Source organism: Telmatherina bonti (assembly GCF_933228915.1).
Source record: "Telmatherina bonti genome assembly, chromosome: 14".
Classification (NCBI taxonomy): Eukaryota; Metazoa; Chordata; class Actinopteri; order Atheriniformes; family Telmatherinidae; genus Telmatherina; species Telmatherina bonti.
The window spans coordinates 28,879,753-28,900,003 of NC_136612.1; the positions used below are offsets into that span (position 1 = coordinate 28,879,753).

At 38.2% G+C, this 20,251-nt stretch overlaps 2 protein-coding genes across 3 annotated transcripts in view; both read right to left on the reverse strand.

Moving 5' to 3' along the window:
- Nucleotides 1–302: 302 nt before the first annotated feature.
- Nucleotides 303–2,488, reverse strand: st8sia6 (ST8 alpha-N-acetyl-neuraminide alpha-2,8-sialyltransferase 6; the record flags this gene model as incomplete). Its single annotated transcript, XM_079253116.1, has 4 exons — nucleotides 303–771; nucleotides 847–939; nucleotides 1,054–1,095; nucleotides 2,391–2,488. 4 exons carry the CDS (start codon nucleotides 2,486–2,488, stop codon nucleotides 303–305), a joined length of 702 nt encoding a protein of 233 aa, XP_079109242.1.
- A 7,631-nt stretch (nucleotides 2,489–10,119) lies between these two features.
- The window catches only part of LOC306765405 (alpha-2,8-sialyltransferase 8F-like), a 35,484-nt gene continuing 25,352 nt past the window's right edge, over nucleotides 10,120–20,251 (reverse strand). For both annotated transcript variants that reach the window (XM_079252855.1, XM_079252854.1), the window contains exons 8-13: nucleotides 18,891–18,965; nucleotides 18,728–18,799; nucleotides 13,071–13,215; nucleotides 10,918–11,030; nucleotides 10,711–10,803; nucleotides 10,120–10,635 (exon numbers count right to left, since the gene is read on the reverse strand). In XM_079252855.1, coding sequence (XP_079108981.1) covers nucleotides 10,167–10,635; nucleotides 10,711–10,803; nucleotides 10,918–11,030; nucleotides 13,071–13,215; nucleotides 18,728–18,799; nucleotides 18,891–18,965 — 967 coding nt within the window. In that variant the 3' untranslated portion in view covers nucleotides 10,120–10,166. The remainder of the gene's footprint in view (nucleotides 10,636–10,710; nucleotides 10,804–10,917; nucleotides 11,031–13,070; nucleotides 13,216–18,727; nucleotides 18,800–18,890; nucleotides 18,966–20,251) is intronic.

Genomic DNA, 20,251 nt, shown 5'->3' on the forward strand with positions numbered 1-20,251 from the left:
AGTTCATTTTTAAGTACAACAGGGACAACATGCAGCAACTTCTGCAGAATGAAGCATATGATGAAGGAAGGTAAAATAATGTTGATCATATGAACATGCAGGGTCTCAGGAGACTGTTAGCAGGTGAAAGAAAACACTTGGTTGTACTTGGTAGGGCATGCAGGGCAGGGGGCCTGAGGAATGGATTTGAGAAACACTGGTTTACACCATCAGGATAGTCCATTCATATCAAGAAATGTCAGTGTAAATGGTCTCTTCCTGAGCATTTAGAGGAACATGTTTAGTTCCTTTTTACAGAACGTTTATTGATTACAGTCATCCAGATGAACCCTGAGAATCCCCTGACTGTGCAGCTGCAGCATAAGAAAAAACTCAGCCGGCATGGAGTGGAAGTTCCTTAAAGCTTGTTCATTATCGTAATAGTGATTGGTCAATAAAACCCTGTCACGTGGGTGGAAACTGAAGGGCCAGAATCCATATAGATGTACATTTGCACATAGTTCCATTGCCAGGCTGACCATCATTATACCAGAACTAAGCCGCTTTGCCTTCACACCCTGAGAAGCCCAGAAGTGGTCTAGATCTTTAAGGTACTCTGGGTTTAAGAAGACAGTTTGGATGGGGCTTTTAAAGTCCTCAGTCGCATGAAAAGCCCGCAGTGACAAAGGAGTGTTGACCCTATAGGAGAAGGCAGGAAGGAGAAGCAGAGAGTTTCCATAGACTTGAAGATTCTCCACAACTATCTGTTGATCTTTATTGAGGGACTTATACCTGGAAAAAATAGTTAAAGTGAATCAACAAGACATAATCAATATAACTTTTGTATACAAGTTTTATCTTTCTCACTTCTTAATAAGGATGCTTGGGTTTGCTGTTACAAGATCAGTCTTGGATCCGACATGTTTCTCATAACCGTTTGACAAGGGAGGTAGGTTGCACCTGCACAAGGAAGAAAGACTGAGATTTTTATATTAAAGTTCAACAAGAAATAAGTTTAATTTAGTTAATGATGATATTCATCTTTCAGTCCTCTGGACTGGATATTTTTCTCACCTGATGACAAACTGAGCTGAATCTATCATTTTTCCACAGCTGCTGTTGAACAAAAAATTCCAGTTTCTTTGTAATGAAGTTATTAGGAATGTCTTATTAACTGTAAAAACTGTAAAAAAACAAATTTTGCAGATAAAGAAACAATTGTAGTGTAATAGTAATGGATGGTTGCCTTTTACATAAAGAAGGGTGGACATACTGGGTTGGCAACGGTAGTACTGGTCACCTCTGAAATCTGAGGCGTAAGGTGCCCCAGGTAGCTGGTTACTTGAAGGAGAACAGAAATGTCTTTCCATACATGCATGGATCACCACTGCCACTAAGCCATTAAAATTTTAGTTTCCATTTGAAAATATTAATATTTTAAGAGATTTTGTTTCTGTGCAAGTAGAATTACTAATGTAATTGTAAGGCTTTCAACCTGATGTTAGCTTAAAGACACACAACTTTTGCCATTTTCCCTGTCATGCACCTCCAATCAGTGGCTAATTTGCCATCCATCTTGCATCCTTCCAGGCCCATTAGCTCTCTCTCCAGCCAGCAAAAGCCAATCTTAAATTTACTCTTGTTTTGTCTCTTTCTCCCTCTTTAACTTCTTGCATTTCCTTGCTGAATCAGAGACGTTGCATGTTCAAAACAACTGATGTGCTTTCTAGTGTGAAGCGAAACATGGAGTTTTAGGGTCAGAAAGTTATATAATGTGTCTTCAAAGCTACATAACAAATGCTTATCTAGTTATGCGGTTGTACGAGATCAGTTTTATGATGATGTGGTCAAATGCCATATTTAGTTTTCAGTGATTATATTTAGGGAATACACATCAAGACAAAATTTCCACGTAGGAGTTTTGAATAAGCAACATATACTCAAAGAGTACGTACCTTAGTATCTAAGTTATTTTGCACTGCCTGAGCTGGAGTTACACGATTTAGTAAATATAAACAGAAGGCTAACAAAGCTGCTAAGTGATTTTAGATAAGTATCCATCCATTCATTTTCTGCACCTTATCTGGGCTCGAGTCACTTAGGGAGTCCAGACTTCACTCTCCCAAGCCACATTTGCCAGCTTATTGGGGGGGAACCCAAAGACACTGTGAGATATAATCCCTTCAGTGAGTCCAGAGATGTGGCAGGAACACCTCATCAGGGAGGCATCCTAACCAGATGCCCAAGCCACCTCAATTAGCTCCTTTCAATGTGGAGGATCAGCGACTCTACTCTGAGTCCTTCCTGGATGATCAAGCTTCCCAGCCTATCTTTATCAGAGAGCCACCCTGTGGAGGGAACTCATTTCATTCCACTTGTATTCATGATTTCATCTTGTAGTCACTACCCACAGCTCAGGACTATAGGTGAGGCGAGGATAGTAGATCGACTGGTAAATCAAGAGCTTTGCCTTCTGGTTCAGCTCCTTCCAGATGATAGCGCGGTGCATAGTTCGCAATACTGCAGACGCTGCACTGATTCACTTTTCAATCTCACTCTGCATCTTTCCCTCATTTGTGAACAAGACCCAGAGATACTTGAACTACTCCACTTGGGGCAGGATCTCATTCCCAACCCAGAGAAGACACTCCACCATTTTCCAGCTGAGGACTATGGTCTTGGACTTGAAGGTGCTAATCCTCATCCCAGTTGCTTCACACTCTGCTGTGAATAACTCGAGTGAGAGCGGGAGATCACGGTCCAACGGAGCCAACAGAACCACATTATCTGCGAAAAGCAGACAACCAATCCCAAAGCTTGCAAACCGGATCCCCTCAACACCTGGGCTGCACCTAGAAATGTAGTCTAGGAATAGAGTTCTGCCTTGGCTTGAGTCCAGTGCTCACTGGAAATTAATCTGATTTACTGCAATGCAGACCAATCTCTGTCACTATTGATATTGAACTGAAATGCTTTAAGACTCTTAAAGCCCTGTGTTGGATCCAACTTTTGACAGGAAATTTTGATCATGAAATCGAGATATAAGTGCACTTACATTTCTAATATAATCTTTTCTTGTTGCAAGCAGAAACTAATGACCATAACGGGTCTGTGTTACAGAAGACTAAAGATACTCGTTTGGTAGAAAAACCTGTTATACCAGTGTATTTTTCCACTCTACAATTTGATCCAAGTGCTGGACACTTCTATGTACCGTAATTTGTTCTTCCTCAGCAATTGCCAGATAATACAAAATACCTGTTAACCATTTTCTGTCTTAGTTGTTGTTCATTAATTATTGTCAATAACCTCTAAACTAAAACTAAGAATTGAAAAGAAAACAGAAGTTTAAAGCATTTGTCCTTACCTAAATGTTTGGTTCTCATCTTGCTTCTTTGAAGGCAGAAAGTTATGACCCAAGTCTTTTTTTGGTGGTTTCCCTGCAAGATGCAAAAGTAGAACATTTTCCATCTCAACATCTCTAGATAAGATAGCATGAAGAGCATTTACTTGTGAAAAGTGAGTCTTGAGTCACTAGTGGTTATAAGAATACACAGGATACTTTAAAGTTAACACTTTCAAGTATAGATGGTTGATGGGTTTTAAATCATTGTATCAACAAAAAGAAAGACAGAGGTCAGTAAATGAAAATGAAATGGATGACCTATCTGGTGAGAGTAGTGTCATTTTTACTATTTTTTAATCTATGTAGTACTGTATTACTGGATTTGATGTATGTATATATAAACCAGTCTTTAGGAAGCAACTTATTAAACAAGCTATCAGCAATTTTGAGAATCAAACATGCATGTGCTTCATCATGAATGTGAAAAAGTACATCCTCTTTCAGTTATAAGATTTTATGTATTGAGACCATAGACCGCCATCAGGACTTGACATAACTATCTTGTTATCAGATGATAAACTGAAAGCATGTGCAGAAGGATCCCCTTTGAGATTCATGAGGTTGTAAGTAAGTACTTTAAGTAACTATACCTTGAAGTACTTGTCTTTGTACTGGAGGAATTTTGGTCTTTTTATGTTGTTGTAGTCAATTGAGAATTTGTCAGAGGCATGCACAGTCTGAACTTAGGGTGAATATGGACATGCACACCTGGGAATGTTGGCAACTGTCTTGAATATTTTCTACTTGTGGCTAATGTCATCAATGCTGATGTCACTCAAGTGTGTCAGCAGATCAGGTTTGGGAACAAACAGACCGGAATTTTGTACACAAGGACAATCTCTGCAATCACACTTCCTCAAATATTCAAGTTGCCCGATTCAAATTACCTTCCTAACTTACAAAGAAGCAAGGAGTTTGTTTTTGTTCTTTTTACTCCTTCATTGTGTGTGACACTGTATACCAGGGTTGTCAAGCTCCAGTCCTCAAGGGCCTTCAGGTTTTCAATGTATCCCTGCTCCAGCACACCTGACTCAAATTCATGAGTCATTGTGCACATATTTATAGATTTCATAGAATCCCTTTAATCTGAGTCAGCCGTCGTTCATTCATTCATTCATTTTCTGAACTGCTTAATCCAATTAGGGGTCACAGCAATCACAGGGCCAACACAGAGAGACAAACAACCCTTCGCACTCACATTCACTCCTAGGGACAATTTAGAATAACTAATTAACCTCACATGCATGTCTTTGGATAGTGGGAGGAAAACAGAGTACCCAGAGAGAAATAACACATACATGGGGGGAACATACAAACTCCACACAGAACAGTCACCATTCGAGCCCATCCCTCCAGCAAGGCTTAATGCAGTGACCTTCTTGCTGTGACGCCACAGCGCTAACCACTATACCACCATGCAGTCCTGAGCCAGGTGTGTTGAAGCAGAAATGCATCAAAAACCTGAAGGACAGCGGACCAACTTTGGACACTCCTGCCCTATGCATTCTTTAAGTCAGTTTAATGGCAGAATTTTTTTCGTGTTTCTTGAAAAGATGGCAGTTTCACATCCTCTTTGTAATGCCCTCAGAAAACTTGTTCTATCTGTATGACAAAAAATCCTCACTCTACATGTCAAAGTGTCAGAATTGTGCTTTTCAACTGGCCTTTCCCTGTGTTTTGGTTTTATAGTTTTTATATTTTTGCATGATGTTTTTTCTTATTTACTGTGTATTTTGCTTTTGTGGGCAAGATAACAGACTGACAATTAGCCACAGCTGGCATTCCTCCTCCCTGCCATGAGGCAGTATGTTTGGGATTGCAGGGGGACTGGGAAGGAGAATGTAATCGGCAATGGGTCGCAAGCTGCTTGGGATACGCAACTCTGATGGAAACTGAGGAAAGGACTGGTGCCGGCCGCAGGAAGGGACAGCAAAAATGTGGAATTGACAACAGAGCCCGAGGAGGATGGTAGCCGGCGATGCAGAGTGGTGCTGCAGTGATCACCAGCCTGGTCAAGAGAGATGATGCAGCACTAACGAACTGCTAAATTAACTGAACTGCTAAATTTAAAGGAACGTTGGCACGTCTATCTGTTCAATTCAGTTCAATCTAACTTTATTTATATAGCGTCAAATCACGGCAATGCCATCTCAAGACGCTTTCCAGACAGGAAAAAAAAAAACATAAGGAAAGCCAATTCATAATAGTCAATATAAGGAAACCAACTGATTGAGTTGGAGGCTCCAAGGACAGGCAGCCATCAGCCTCTGCTGTGTGGGGGGAAGAGGACAGAAAGACAAGATAACAGGAATTGTTACTCCCAGCCAGGGAGATCTACTGAGACAGGAGACAGACATGTTAATGATGCAACACTGTTATGGGGGGGGGGGCTTATAAGAGAGAGAGAGAGAAAGAAGTTCAGTGTATCAGGAAATGTCCCTCGGCAGTTTAAACCGATGGCAGCATAACTAATGCTGGGCGGACACTGTGCGATTTTAGAAATCTGACTGTCGGGGAAATGCTCCCACTGCACGACCGGGTTTGTCCCTCGTACTCTATTTGACCCTACGACATGTGTACTCATACTGTACGACTGCTGTCAGCCACGATTATTGACAACCACGACTACTTGTCGGCGTCAGTCGGTGTGTGACGGCACGACGTGCTCGAGTGTGAACAACGAAAAACAAAAGTTCCTAGTTCCTATGACAACCACAGCGTGCCTGACAACAAGATGGCGAGCAGGCAGCAAGTTGTTGCAGTTGTGTGTGCTGTCTTGTGCGCTGAAACAAAATAAAAAAAGAAAACCTCGTGTTCTCTGCATAGTTCTACTAATCTCTCTTCGAGCAGCTGTGTCCACCGCACACATCTGAAGTTGGGGTTGCCCACCATTGTTTAAAGCTCCACTGGTGTCTTCTGCGCAGGTGTGAACGTAGAATCGTGACGTAACACCACTCACACTGTACGAGCGACGGCAAAAATTTCTGACATGCCAGAAGTTTGATCGGGTAGTCGCAGCATCATCGTTAGAACGTAGCAGCAATTAATCCTTCCTCGTGAGTGTTCTCACACTGTACGGCTTACGACCTCCCGACCGGACATCCCGACGCTACGATGTTTCCACGATGATGCAGCGTGGTCTGCGACAGCAAAATCGTGGTGAAATCTCCTCAAAATCCCACAGTGTCTGCCCGGCATTAGGGAAGCTGTTGTGTGTTGGTGCGCTAAATGTTTCTTAGCCAGGGGCTGCTGACCAATAGAGGGCGCTAGGGCACCACCCCACCACCACAGTCACAAGAAAAAATTATTAAATGAAATATTGAAATATATGTATATATGTTTAGATATTAGCACAATAAATATTATATAGTTAGTGAGTAAAGTTCTTATGTTAATCTATTGTCTAAAGTTGGTCCCATGTTTTCTCCCAGGGGCGCAAAAAATCTTTCCCCAGAGACGCTCACTGTAAGTGTTACATGTCTAGTTACTTCTCTTTGATACAAAATATAGGGGCTGGCTGGGGATCTGCTTTCTAGCGCCCAAAGCTCAAAAATGCCATTGGTTTTAAATACCACCACCCACCACGATGCGGAAGAGTGTGTTTGAGTCAAGTTTGAGATGGACAACAGAGGAAGAATGAAGAAGAAAAATGGATCAAAAATGGAATAATCTAATAAAGTCGCTTAAAACAACATTTGAGAGGAGAATGTTTCAGGAAAAGCTTGACGTGAAACAGCTCAGAACTGATCAGCCAGACATATCTATCAATCAGCAGTCCAAAGACAGAGGCAGACAATACACGCGGACATTTTCCGGGACCTGGTTCAGCAAGAAGGCTTGGCTAAACTGTATGTAGCGCACACTGGGCCCAGGTGATGTTCAGAGCACCACAAAAGTGAGATAGAAGCTAAATGTGTGGTGTTGGTCTTTTATGTTTTTAATCTTAGTGATGTGTTATTCAGAAAACGCACCTTAAAATAGGCCATATATAATTTAATGTACTTTTATACAAGTGCTATATTTTTGTGCATTGTCCAATAAATGAAAAAAAAAAAAAATTGATCAAATAATTAGGTTATTTGTCATTCATTCATTCATTCATTCATTATCCAAACCATTTAGTCCGATTAAGGGTCGCAGGGAAGCTGGAGCCTATCCCAGCAGTCTTTGGGCGAAAGGGAGGGTATACTCTGGACAGTTCGCCAGTCCATCGCAGGGCCACACAGATAGTTTATATATTATTAGAACATAAAAATATATAGTAAATAAAAAAACTGTATCCATCTCCATATTGATTTAAATAGCTGCATTTATGTTTTAGGTTTGTGACACCATCTTAAGCCATGGGTCTGTTTTTAAACTATTTGATAAAGGATTGAAGCAAGTCTCTTTCAAAAAGAAATGTGCAGCTATTCTGTTCAGGAGTTATAAAAGGAATCTTACCTGTTGTTGAATGCAACCCACAGGCTTCCCACAATGAGCAGAAATATTGTGAGCAGCAGTCCTCTCATAATTTTGCAATCCTGGGTAACACAGTTAAGGGTGTCTTTTTTTCTGTCTCCAAAGTCTTTTGCTGTTAATTTATTTTGATTACAGGACAGCCTTAAGTGAAACTTTTTAATATTTCTCCAATCCTTTCCTATTGACGTAATCATGCCACGTAAATAAAACTCAGAACCAATGAAGTTTGAACACACCTACTGTTATGGCTGCCTGCCAGTTTACGGTTGCTTTTTATTTTGCATGCAAATCCCTGTTTGCTGTCACCTGCTGAGGATTTTTGTTGCATTGATAACTAGTGTTTTAGTTAAAGTTAGAATGAGTTAGGCTAGTTTAGGATTTCTGTTGTACAGAAATTTGTTGAGCATAGCTATAAAACAGTTTACTCATTTTTTTTTTCAGAATTTTCAAACATTGTCGGAGTGGTGGAGATGTGAACCCAATAGCATATTACTAGATAAATTGGAAAAATATGGCATTAGAGGACTACCACATAGATGGATAGGGAGTTATCTGAGGGACAGGCATCAGTTTGTCCAGGTTGAACAGTATAAATCTAATTGTAAGAATATAAAGTGTGGTGTGCCTCAGGGCTCTATTCTCGGGCCAACACTATTTTTACTTTACATTAATGATATTTGTAAAATGTCTGAAATAATGAAATTTATACTTTTTGCAGATGATACAAATATTTTATGTTCAGGGCATGACCTGGAGAAACTTCTGAAAGATGTTAATGAAGAAATGTATAAATAAAAAACTGGTTTAATATAAATAAGCTGTCATTGAATGTAAAAAAGACGAAGCTTATACTGTTTGGTAACCGGAAAAAGGATATGCCAATACAAATAACCATACAAAATACAGTAATAGAAAGAGTACAGCAAATTGTGTTTTTAGGTGTGGTTATTGATGAAAAGATGTCTTGGAAACCCCATATCTGTTACTTGCGCTCAAAAGTTGCCAAGTGTGTGGGTGTGATGAAGCGATGTAGTCTGATACTGAATCAGAGTGCTTTGCTTATCCTTTACCATTCCTTCATAATGTCATATTTAAATTACTGTATCGAAGTGTGGGGAAATTGTTACAAATCAAATTTGTTACCATTGATCATTCTTCAAAAAAGAGCCATTAGAGTTGTTCATAAAGTTAAATATAATAATCACACCAACCCACTTTTTCTTAACACATTTAACTTAAAATTACATGATGTGGTAAATTATAAAATGGCACAAATCATGTACAGAGCATCAACAAATTCTCTGCCTGTCAATATTCAAAATTTATTTCAAGATAGAGATGCTCATCATGCATATAATTTGAGAGGAAGTCATAAACTATATCAGACAAAAGTAAGGACAACTCTAAAGGCTATGTGTATTTCTGTGAGGGGAGTCACTCTATGGAACAACTTATCTGAGGAAATGAAAACTTGTAAAAATCTTTTGTTGTTTAAAAGTATGTTTAAAAGGAAGGTAATGAGTGAGTACCAGGAGGAGATGAGGCAGTGAAAACTTCATGGCCAGGCACATGCACCGAGTGTCAAATTTCTGTCTATGTATTATGTGTTAGAAGTGTATTACCTGATTATGTTTGCTGTGTAAAACACATGGTTGATAACAACATGTTAAAATGTATTGAAGTCATGTGATCGGGAAGAGCGGGGGGGCGGTCGGGAGTGCGTTGGGCCTGTCTTTGTCATTGTCTTGTCTTGTCTTGTCTGTGTTGATTATTGTGTAAATTTTGTAATTTTGTTTTGTGTTATGCTGCGTGGTGTGTGAAGGGGGTGGACTAAAATAAGCATTGCTTCTCCCATCCCCCTTTTCAAACCAAAATTGTAAAAAAAAAAATTTTTGTAAAATTGTTTTTGTAAAATTGTTTTTGCAAATTGTGAATTTGGTTTGAAACAAATGAATAAACAAACAAACAAATGAAGACAGGAAGAGACAGGAGAGATGCAAGTAATGATAACAACAGGAACAACCAGACTGACAACTACAGGAATGACAGGGGAGAAGTCACCTGTAATCTTAAGAAAAATAAATGTAAAAACAAAGAAAAATACAGAAAATAATACAGATGCCTATTTGTGAGCCGATGCTCACAAATAGATGAAAAATAATATATTTCATGTTCTGTTCTGAAAATGTGCGTGAGAAATGTAAATCCTCTTGGAAGAAAAAAAGAGAGCCCAACTTAAAACCACTTTGTTTGTAGAGCTGCTGCCCCATAAAATCTGCAATAACAGTATCAACAAGTTCAATTCCTTTTTACAGAACGTTTATTGATTACAGTCATCCAGATGAAGCCTGAGAATCCCCTGACTGTGCAGCTGCAGCATAAGAAAAAACTCAGCCGACATGGAGTGGAAGTTCCCTGTACCTTTTTCATCATCATAATAGTGGTTTGTCAGGAAATGCCTGTCACGTGGGTGGAAACTGAAGGGCCAGAATCCATATAGATGTACATTTGCACATAGTTCCATTGCCAGGCTGACCATCATTATACCAGAACTAAGCCGCTTTGCCTTCACACCCTGAGAAGCCCAGAAGTGGTCTAGATCTTTAAGGTACTCTGGGTTTAAGAAGACAGTTTGGATGGGGCTTTTAAAGTCCTCAGTCGCATGAAAAGCCCGCAGTGACAAAGGAGTGTTGACCCTATAGGAGAAGGCAGGAAGGAGAAGCAGAGAGTTTCCATAGACTTGAAGATTCTCCACAAATATCTGTTGATCTTTATTGAGGGACTTATACCTGGAAAAAATAGTTAAAGTGAATCAACAAGACATAATCAATATAACTTTTGTATACAAGTTTTATCTTTCTCACTTCTTAATAAGGATGCTTGGGTTTGCTGTTACAAGATCAGTCTTGGATCCGACATGTTTCTCATAACCGTTTGACAAGGGAGGTAGGTTACACCTGCACAAGGAAGAAAGACTGAGATTTTTATATTAAAGTTCAACAAGAAATAAGTTTAATTTAGTTAATGATGACATTCATCTTTCAGTCCTCTGGACTGGATATTTTTCTCACCTGATGACAAACTGAGCTGAATCTATCATTTTTCCACAGCTGCTGTTGAACAGGATCCCTCCATTCCCAACAACTGCACACGTGTGTAGTGTTTTATTTGAGAAAGGATTCCTCTGGAATCAACAAAAGATTTATTACAAAACCGAATTGGATAGATTTTTTTTTTTATAATTTATAATCCAGAAAGCCCAAGAGAGAAAAATGTCTGATTCAGGGTTTATTCTAAATATATTAACATGTAAGATCAATATATGAAAGGAGTGATCAAAATTGTAATCTTGTGCTGTGTGACCCCAGTAGTGTGATTATAATGGGACTTTAAAACTCGATCACACTTGATCACACAAACAGTTTGCTCATCTGTCAGAGCGTTAACCATTGTTTTTCTCAACCTGCAATACCTACCAGATTGGCAAGGGGGCAGAGCATCTGACTGCAGAACAAGAAACCTAGTTTACCTGTTTGCTCCCTTAAATTTGGACATTTACGATCAGAGGGGGTGATGTGAAGCTGGACCATCTTGAAGTCGTTGAAAATTAACTTAATATCTACGTGCTTATGTTTTGTTCACTCCCTGTGTCTCACTCAACATATAGTGTTAGATAATTGCTTACAGAGGCCACTTGTTGCTGATTTTATGGCTTTTTGTTTTATGGCTTTATGGCATGGCCCTGAGTCTGTTAGAAAGCTCCAGTCTTTATTTGTCTGCTTAGAGTCATGAACGGAGCGGTTTTCCTTTGTTTAGTTTTAAAAATGTATTGAACAAAATGAACTTTTTACTCTTGTTTTAGATGCTGGAAATCTTGTAATCTTAGTCTTTTGGTTACAGGGACTGTTAGTCCGTGCTGGGGTATTCCACTGCCGCTCAACTTTTTGATGGTTAAGAGACATTATGTTCTGCCACCATAATGGCATAATAAAAGTTTCATCTGAAGTCTTTTCATTGTTCATTCAATAGGAAACTTATAATTAATGGAAATTTAAAGGGGCGGATTTACACATTTTTATTCCCACAAAAGAATCTAACCATAACTTTAGAGAAAGTTCATTATTTATTTTAAAATGTTTCTTTTTTCACAATTTATTGTCTTTACTTTATTTGCAAGTAATGGGATATTTAATTACAATCAGCATTTGAATTAAGACTTAGCTTATTCTAAAATGTGGAAGAACAAAACTAATAAAGTTCTTTTGTAAAATATTGGAGGAAAAATCAAGTCATCATACATACTTGTGTTTTAATAACCATGAATATTTAGGAACATAAAACAACACCAAACAAACAAAAGTCTTACTTTTGCAAAGGTGTAAAAAGGGGGGTAAAAATTCCAGTTTCTTTGTAATGAAGTTATTAGGAATGTCTTATTAACTGTAAAAAACAAATTTTGCAGATAAAGAAACAATTGTAGTGTAATAGTAATGGATGGTTGCCTTTTACATAAAGAAGGGTGGACATACTGGGTTGGCAACGGTAGTACTGGTCACCTCTGAAATCTGAGGCGTAAGGTGCCCCAGGTAGCTGGTTACTTGAAGGAGAACAGAAATGTCTTTCCAGACATGCATGGATCACCACTGCCACTAAGCCAGTTTTAATTAAATTTTTAGTTTCCATTTGAAAATATTAATATTTGTTTTCTGGAAGAGATTTTGTTTCTGTGCAAGTAGAATTACTAATGTAATTGTAAGGCTTTCAACCTGATGTTAGCTTAAAGACACACAACTTTTGCCATTTTCCCTGTCATGCACCTCCAATCAGTGGCTAATTTGCCATCCATCTTGCATCCTTCCAGGCCCATTAGCTCTCTCTCCAGCCAGCAAAAGCCAATCTTAAATTTACTCTTGTTTTGTCTCTTTCTCCCTCTTTAACTTCTTGCATTTCCTTGCTGAATCAGAGACGTTGCATGTTCAAAACAACTGATGTGCTTTCTAGTGTGAAGCGAAACATGGAATTTTAGGGTCAGAAAGTAATGGATGTTTAATTACAATCAGCATTTGAATTAAGACTTAGCTTATTCTAAAATGTGGAAGAACAAAACTAATAAAGTTCTTTTGTAAAATATTGGAGGAAAAATCAAGTCATCATACATACTTGTGTTTTAATAACCATGAATATTTAGGAACATAAAACAACACCAAACAAACAAAAGTCTTACTTTTGCAAAGGTGTTGAAAATCTCAGGAGTCACCTTGATAGCACTTCCCTTTTCCCCATCATAGACAAGCTTTGATTCCAATGGTGTGTTTTCCTGGGTAATGATGGCTTTGTCCAAACCATGGCACGTGGTGCTCAGCTGAGACCTGATCAATTATAAGAACTTTATAAGCTGACTGAATTATAAGATTGTTGAACACAGAAATCTGTTGTTGACAAAATAAAAGATGTCCAGGGTGGCATAATATGAATTAGGAAAGTTTTTTATTCTGTTTCTAACATATATTTTCACAGGCATGAATATAAGCAATCTACTTTTTCTCGTAAAGACTCCAAGTTCTTTGTGATGACGCTTTAAGAAATTTCCAATTAGCTCTTCTTCTGCCTTTTCCGTTTATATAAAAATGATTAAGGTTGGGGTAGCACCTGTGAAATTTGATTTCACAGTATGGTGTCACCACAGGTGATCTGTTACTGAATGGTAGACAGAAATGCTTTACCAGACAAGCATGGATCACATCTGTCACTACACCAGTTTCAAGTAAATTTTTAGGTACTTTTCGAAATAGTCATAATTTGAAAATTTTTAAATTTGTCTGTACATAGAAAAGATTTCCTGTGACGGGCCGGCAACCTGTCCAAGGTGTCCCCTGCCTCTCACCCAATGATTGCTGGGATAGACTCCAGCTCCCCGTGACCCTGAATTGGACTAAGCGGTTAAGAGAATGGATGGATGGATAGATAGATAGATCGATGGATGGATGGGTGGAAGAGATTCTATCCCTGTGCAAGTACCGCTACTAATTTATATAAGGATGTGAACTGGTTATGGTTGTTTGTGTTCTGTACCAGTCTAGGATTAATGCTTGGGATTGTTTTAGGTAGCAAATGTTTCAGGCAGTGGAAAATGGAAGAACCCTAAGTGGACAAAAAAAACCACTGAATGGGATATACCACTGACAAGTTGAGCAATAGAGGCTCGGAAGCAAAATCACAGGTATAGGATGTGCAAATAGCCCACTGAAACAGCAGGTTGTAAGATACTGGCAGGAAGAAAATACATGGAACCCCATAACAAAGTTGCAGACATAGTGTATAGTAATGTGTACAGACATTGTGATCGCAGCCGGGCATTGCAATCATGGATAAGCAACACAGGAAAGCCATTGTGATTGATGCATCCACACAAAACGATGGGAATATTAGGAAAAAGGAACACGAGAAACTGGACCAACTGGAGAAATAGCAAGAGATCAAGGAAAAGCTTGTTTCTAGAACAGTGCAATTTGCTGAGATACTTCACAGGACCCTCAAGCTCCCAGGTCTCCTGTGAATCAGAACTTTAGATGAACAGCCACCCACTCTACCAAGTGGACAGACTCATATTCATATTAATTTTTTCATTTGCACATTTAGTCCTTTTCTTTTGTTGTGTAAGCATCTGGAGCAGGTGCACAAAGCATTTCACTGCTCATTGTACCATGTGTGATGTGTATGTGGCAACTGAAATCTATTTGAATTTCAATGCAGCAGTATTTGGGCCAATCCGAGTGCTCGTTACCAAAGTTGTGCTTAGCCAATCAGAGCACTAGCTACTAATGCGGGCCTGCACTAGCCAATCAGAGAACTTGTACAAGCACCACTACTGCAAAATGACAGATTGACTTCAGGTGACATGACATGAGGCAGCCTTCTTGCTGAGTGCATTCATGTGTGAATATTCCTGCTTCCTGAACGCTGTTTGGGAAAGTTGAACCCTCAAATTGGTGAGTTGCTATCTGAAAATAATCAAATGCTGAGTTAATAAGTACTAAACTAAGATGTTAAGCTCAAATAATTTGCCCCAAAGCTACTTGAATTAGCATCAGCGAGCAGACTGGCAATCAGTGTTGCTGTCTGTGAATATGCTTAACATGTTTAATGAGAGGGGAGGAGATCCTGGAAAAAACAGTTTGAGGTTGGTGGTACATTATAAAAATTCACAATTCAAAACTCTGAACTCCTTTCGTCTCCCCAAAGCTATGTCTGCAATGCACAGAAGTGTACAATGCATGTTCCGGAGGGTTGTGTACCGTATTTTGATGTAATGATTTCCCAAATATAGCTATGCAGGCTCTGGCTCTAGCTTTGTTGCCTTTACAGGAGCTGCAGAGAGCATGTGATTCAGCGACAAAGAAGGGTTTGCGTAAAGGGGTTGAGGGACAAATGCAGTTCAGTTTCATAGACATATTACCCTTCAATCATTTCCAATGTGCCTGTTAAAATTATTAGGTGGTGTTTCTTTTTCAGTCCTGTCCGTTCCACAGATGAAAATGTTCTAATTTTGTGTTAGACTAATAATCAATTGGCTGCAATTGGAGTGTGAAGAGGAGTTTAAGCTGTATTGTAAAAAATGCTCATGGAAAACATCTCCTACCCTACATTTAACCAGGGAACCATCTGTGTGTAAAATTTGTAGCTGTTAAAGTATTTTCTCTGTACTGTACCTAATATTATTTCCTGTAATCATTTTTAGGGCAACATGACATGTTTTATTTAATTGTGCAGATAAGTGATTACCAACAAGAATAATCAGTGTAAAATAATTATTGTGAAAAATAGGGGCGGGTGGTATGACCATATATATTGTCTGGAGTCTGGACTTTGTGCTTCATATGAAATGATAGACATTTTCCAATCATTTATACCCTGTTCAGAAGCTTTACTGCTGCATTTTACGTCAAGATGTTCCTTACATCACGTCCAGCATACTGCCATGCTGAAATACACAAACAAACATGGAGGAAGATGGAAGTGGAAGCATTTCAGATCACGGTAACTCACAACAAGATGACCAGCTAATCCAGAAACATTGGTGCTTAAAAGAGGGGGCAACTTCTGTAACATGGATATGTTGTGGCTTTAAAAACACTGACGTGGACCAAGTTTGCTCCCAACAACAAACACTGACATGCTTAAGAATCACAACAAAAAACTCCAGAAGTACAACATGTTTTTACACATGGCCCACCAAATAGCCATAGCTCCCCCAGATGGAAGGAGCTCTCTACTGCCATTGCCAAGCACATCTGCAAGGATATTGTCCCAAATCAGCAAGGAAATATTTTTGCATTTATGCCACAACTTCTTTATCAGAACAGGCTTTCAGTGTAAGTGGGAATATTGGGTCATGGCAGAGGTCAGCATTGAAACCAACAAAGGTTGACCAGCTTGTATGGTTGGCACTCAACCTGTAGACACCTGAGATCTGGAAAATAATCTTATGTTTTCATAACTCATATCAATGCTGCTTGAAGTACTTTAGTTTACCTCATATATATAATTTCATATCTCACATTGTTACTCTTATTATGTTATTGTAATTTAGGGTCCTGTATTGTTTTTGTTTGCTGCTAACATTCAAACGTGGGGAGATTTTTTATCTTTTTCACTTGTTAGATTTTGTATAATTATATTGTGAGTCTGATTTTGTTCCTTCACTTTAAACTTTAAAGTTTACATTTGGTATTTTGCCCTGCACCATGCTCTTTAAACCTCCAAAGTTGTCAATTTGATATATTTTATTCCCAATAGGAATAGGTAGGCCATTACCAGTATTTGTGAAGTGCTTTCTGTTGCCTGCTTTATAGAACAAAGGATAGTAATTGAAAGCATCTTATACTTAAATGTTGCTCCAACAGAAGTCTAGTTGATGTGTTACTGTTACAAGGTAGGCCATTGCTACATGTAAATCATTTTAATGGCAGATGTTGCTACAACCAGCATATGTCTTGCTTGGAAAAAAGGTTCTGTTGAATGCATCCATGGTAAGGCAACCCAGTCGAGACTCCTAGATTCTAGCACCTGTGGATGAATTGGTCCAGAGTTCAAACTGCAACTTATAGCTTTCCTTGCCATGGTGATGAGATAAGAAACACAACAAACTGAATTGGCCATATACCTCTATATAGCTGACACCACGTGCAGAGCGTTCACCTTTCAGACTTTGACTTCAAGTAATTTAATTTGATTGATTGCCTGACCCACTACCAGTGCTTGTGGAAGGACTGATAGTAGTTGTCCTGAATTTAGTGTTGTTGGTTTTGCTTGTGTTGAATGTGATTTATGAAGATTGTGTGGGTTTGAAAGAAACTGAACGTAAATGCTTTAAGACTGTTAAAGTCCTATGTTGGATTCAACCTTTTAAAGAATTTGGATTCAGGGAGAATATGATACGAGTGCTTGCAGATTAAACGAAGAACTTTTACTTTTCAGTGGTTACAAGTAGAAACAATTAATTCCAATTAAAAGTTAATTCTGCTTTAAACTGATGAAAAATGACCATGTAAACATTTAATTCCTAATGCAAATTTCTATTTGGAATTAAACTTAATTATGATGTAAGTGGCTGGTTTATTAGCATTTTAATTCTGAACTATTTAATTCCTTTGTTATATAAACCTTAATTCTGCTCTAAGTTAATTCTGCACATGCTTGTTACCTTGTCCTGTCCCGATGACGCGCATGTTTTTGCCTCCTGTGTTCGGTGGTTTATCTTTTTTCTCCTTCTTAGTTGCTGCAAAAAGTAAAGTAGTATGCTCGTGTTTAACTTGTACTTCAAAATTATAATGAAAATAGCGGCAAAACCGGGACTTATGTAGATTTTACAAGTTACGACTAAAAAGACGAGAAGCAGTGAGCCAACTTAGTTTATTCCAGTAGTGCTCTGTCCAATCAGAACCCTTCCTAACCCGCCACTCTAAAGAGAAATTAAGTGAGGACCTGTTTTATGTAAACCTTCATTCGGAATTATTTTCATGTAAACTCAAAGGAGAAAAAGTTAATTCTGAGTCATTTAATTCCAATTTATTAATTCCGAAATAAAAAACATCATGTTACCGTAGCCGTCAAATTACTGTATTCTGGGAAACAAGTGCTGCGCTGATCTTGGAAAAGAAACTAAATCATAGTGTGGGTCTTGCAGTGAAATCAGTAATGCAAGACCCTAAATTCTATGATAGAAAATAGATGTTCATGTGGAACAGATGTGCTAATGTAACATAAAAATAGTTTGTATAGTTGGTTTTTGTCTGAAGAATGTCTTTCAGTGTGATGGCAGGCCACTTTTCTTTTTTTTTTTTTTTTTATCAAATTGCTCACTCATCAGCTTACTGCTTTCCTTAATATTAAAGCAAGTAGAAAAAGTGCTGCAAAAATGCTGAACAGATGCTTCAACAATTTTTTTTTTTTTTTTTTTTTTTTAAATTAGAAGCTGACAAAGCTGAAGTTCTGCCTTTTTTCAGGAACTGCACAAAATTTGCACAGAAATGATGGACTTAATTTTCCAGTGGTGTGTAATATTTGTGTATATAATCACAAGCAGATAAGTTATTTGACATGCACGCTGTGAGTGGGCCAAGTGTTGCTGATTTGTTATGCTAGAGTATACACAGTGACTGTTACAGGACCTGACAGAATTTGAAGGAGTTTGTATTCAATTTCTTTATTTGCAAATATGTTTTTTTCGGGACAAAGTTCACAAAAAAACAACCGTGCTCAGTTGTATTTTGAATGTGTTTGTGCAAAACGCTGCCTATGCATGAACCGCTAATTCCAGATTACATTTAGCTATAAACTAAAAGTTAAAAAGGAAAAAAAGTTTAAAGTGTGTATCCTTACCTAAATGTTTGGCTCTCATCCTGCTTCCCCCAGGGCAGAAAGTCACAATCTGTGTCTTTTTTGGTGTTTTCTCTACAACATACAAGAGTCAAATTTTTTCAGTCTTGACATTTTTAGATATGATGGCAAAAAGGGTGTTTACTTGTGATGACTATTTACTCACTTGTGGTTATTAGAAGACACAGAAGACAGAAAGTTCACTTTCAGGTGAGGATTGTCTCGATGGGGTTTCACATTGCTGTTGTATCAACAAAAAAGAATAAAGTCAGTAAATGAAAATTAAATGGAGTACCTGTCTGGTGTAAAGAGAGAGATAGCTTTGGTCTTATTGTTTATATCTTAGAATATAACTTTTACTGTATTTCATTTGGTGTATTTATGGAAAACCAATTTTGATTAAGGAAGTGACTCATGAGACAAACTATCAGCAAATTCACACAGGCATGTGCTTCAACATGAACAATTTCACTATGAGATAAAGTACATCTATCAGTCATAAAGTTTTATGTACTGGGACCATAGACCACCATCGGGACTCAACATTACTTAGCAATAGCAAGATAAGCAGAAATTATGTACAGTGAGAACAGGTGCCACTTATGATCAATAAGGTTGTAAACATTTCTACAAGCAACACTGAAGTTTTTCTTTTTGTTGTGGAGGAATTTTGGTCTTTACAATTTATTTGTATTTAACTAAGGACTTGTCAGAGCATTGCACAATCTGAGCTTCAGGTGAATATGGACATGCACTCATGGGAATGTTGGCCGCTGTCTGACTTTCTACTTGTGGCTAATCTCATTCCCCCAAGGAACAGTGTAGTCTAAATGGTTTGAAAATGATCCAATAGCCCATCTCTGATTAATGGGAAGCAAAAAAAAACTTCTCTGAGATAATTTCTAACACTTAATATTTCAGACTAAATCTCACACGCTCACAGTTACTCAAATGTTAATGTCACTGGCTTCAGTTTTCTCTCTTACTTTACATCGAAGCAGGATGTATTTATTATTTTTACTGTGCTGTATTGTGTGTGTGTGTGTGTGTGTGTGTGTGTGTGTGTGTGTGGAGAATCTCCACTTGAAAATGTACATACACCCTTTGTGTTCTCATTGTCAGTTAAACAGCAGATTTCTTTTTGCAATGTTTTTTAGAAAGGATGGATTTTCACTTCTCCTTTGAAATGCACTCAGAAAACGTGTTATATCTGCCAAAATACAGTTAAAATAAATTTGAGATAGATTTCTACCCACTTCTATATCAAATTTATTTTAACTGTATTTTGTCATGGTTGCTCGTGTCCATAAATATGATTAAAGTATTTCTCTTTAAACAAGAATAAATGTGTGCAACTGCTCTGCACATGCATTTTCTTTGCTCAGTGTACATACCTATGACAGTAGATTTAGTCTAATGAGCATTTGTGTTCCAGACATATAAATGGATCTTACTTCTTGATGGACGAGACCCAGATAAGTGAGGTCAGCAGGCTTCCCACAATGAGTAGAATGATCATCAAATTGT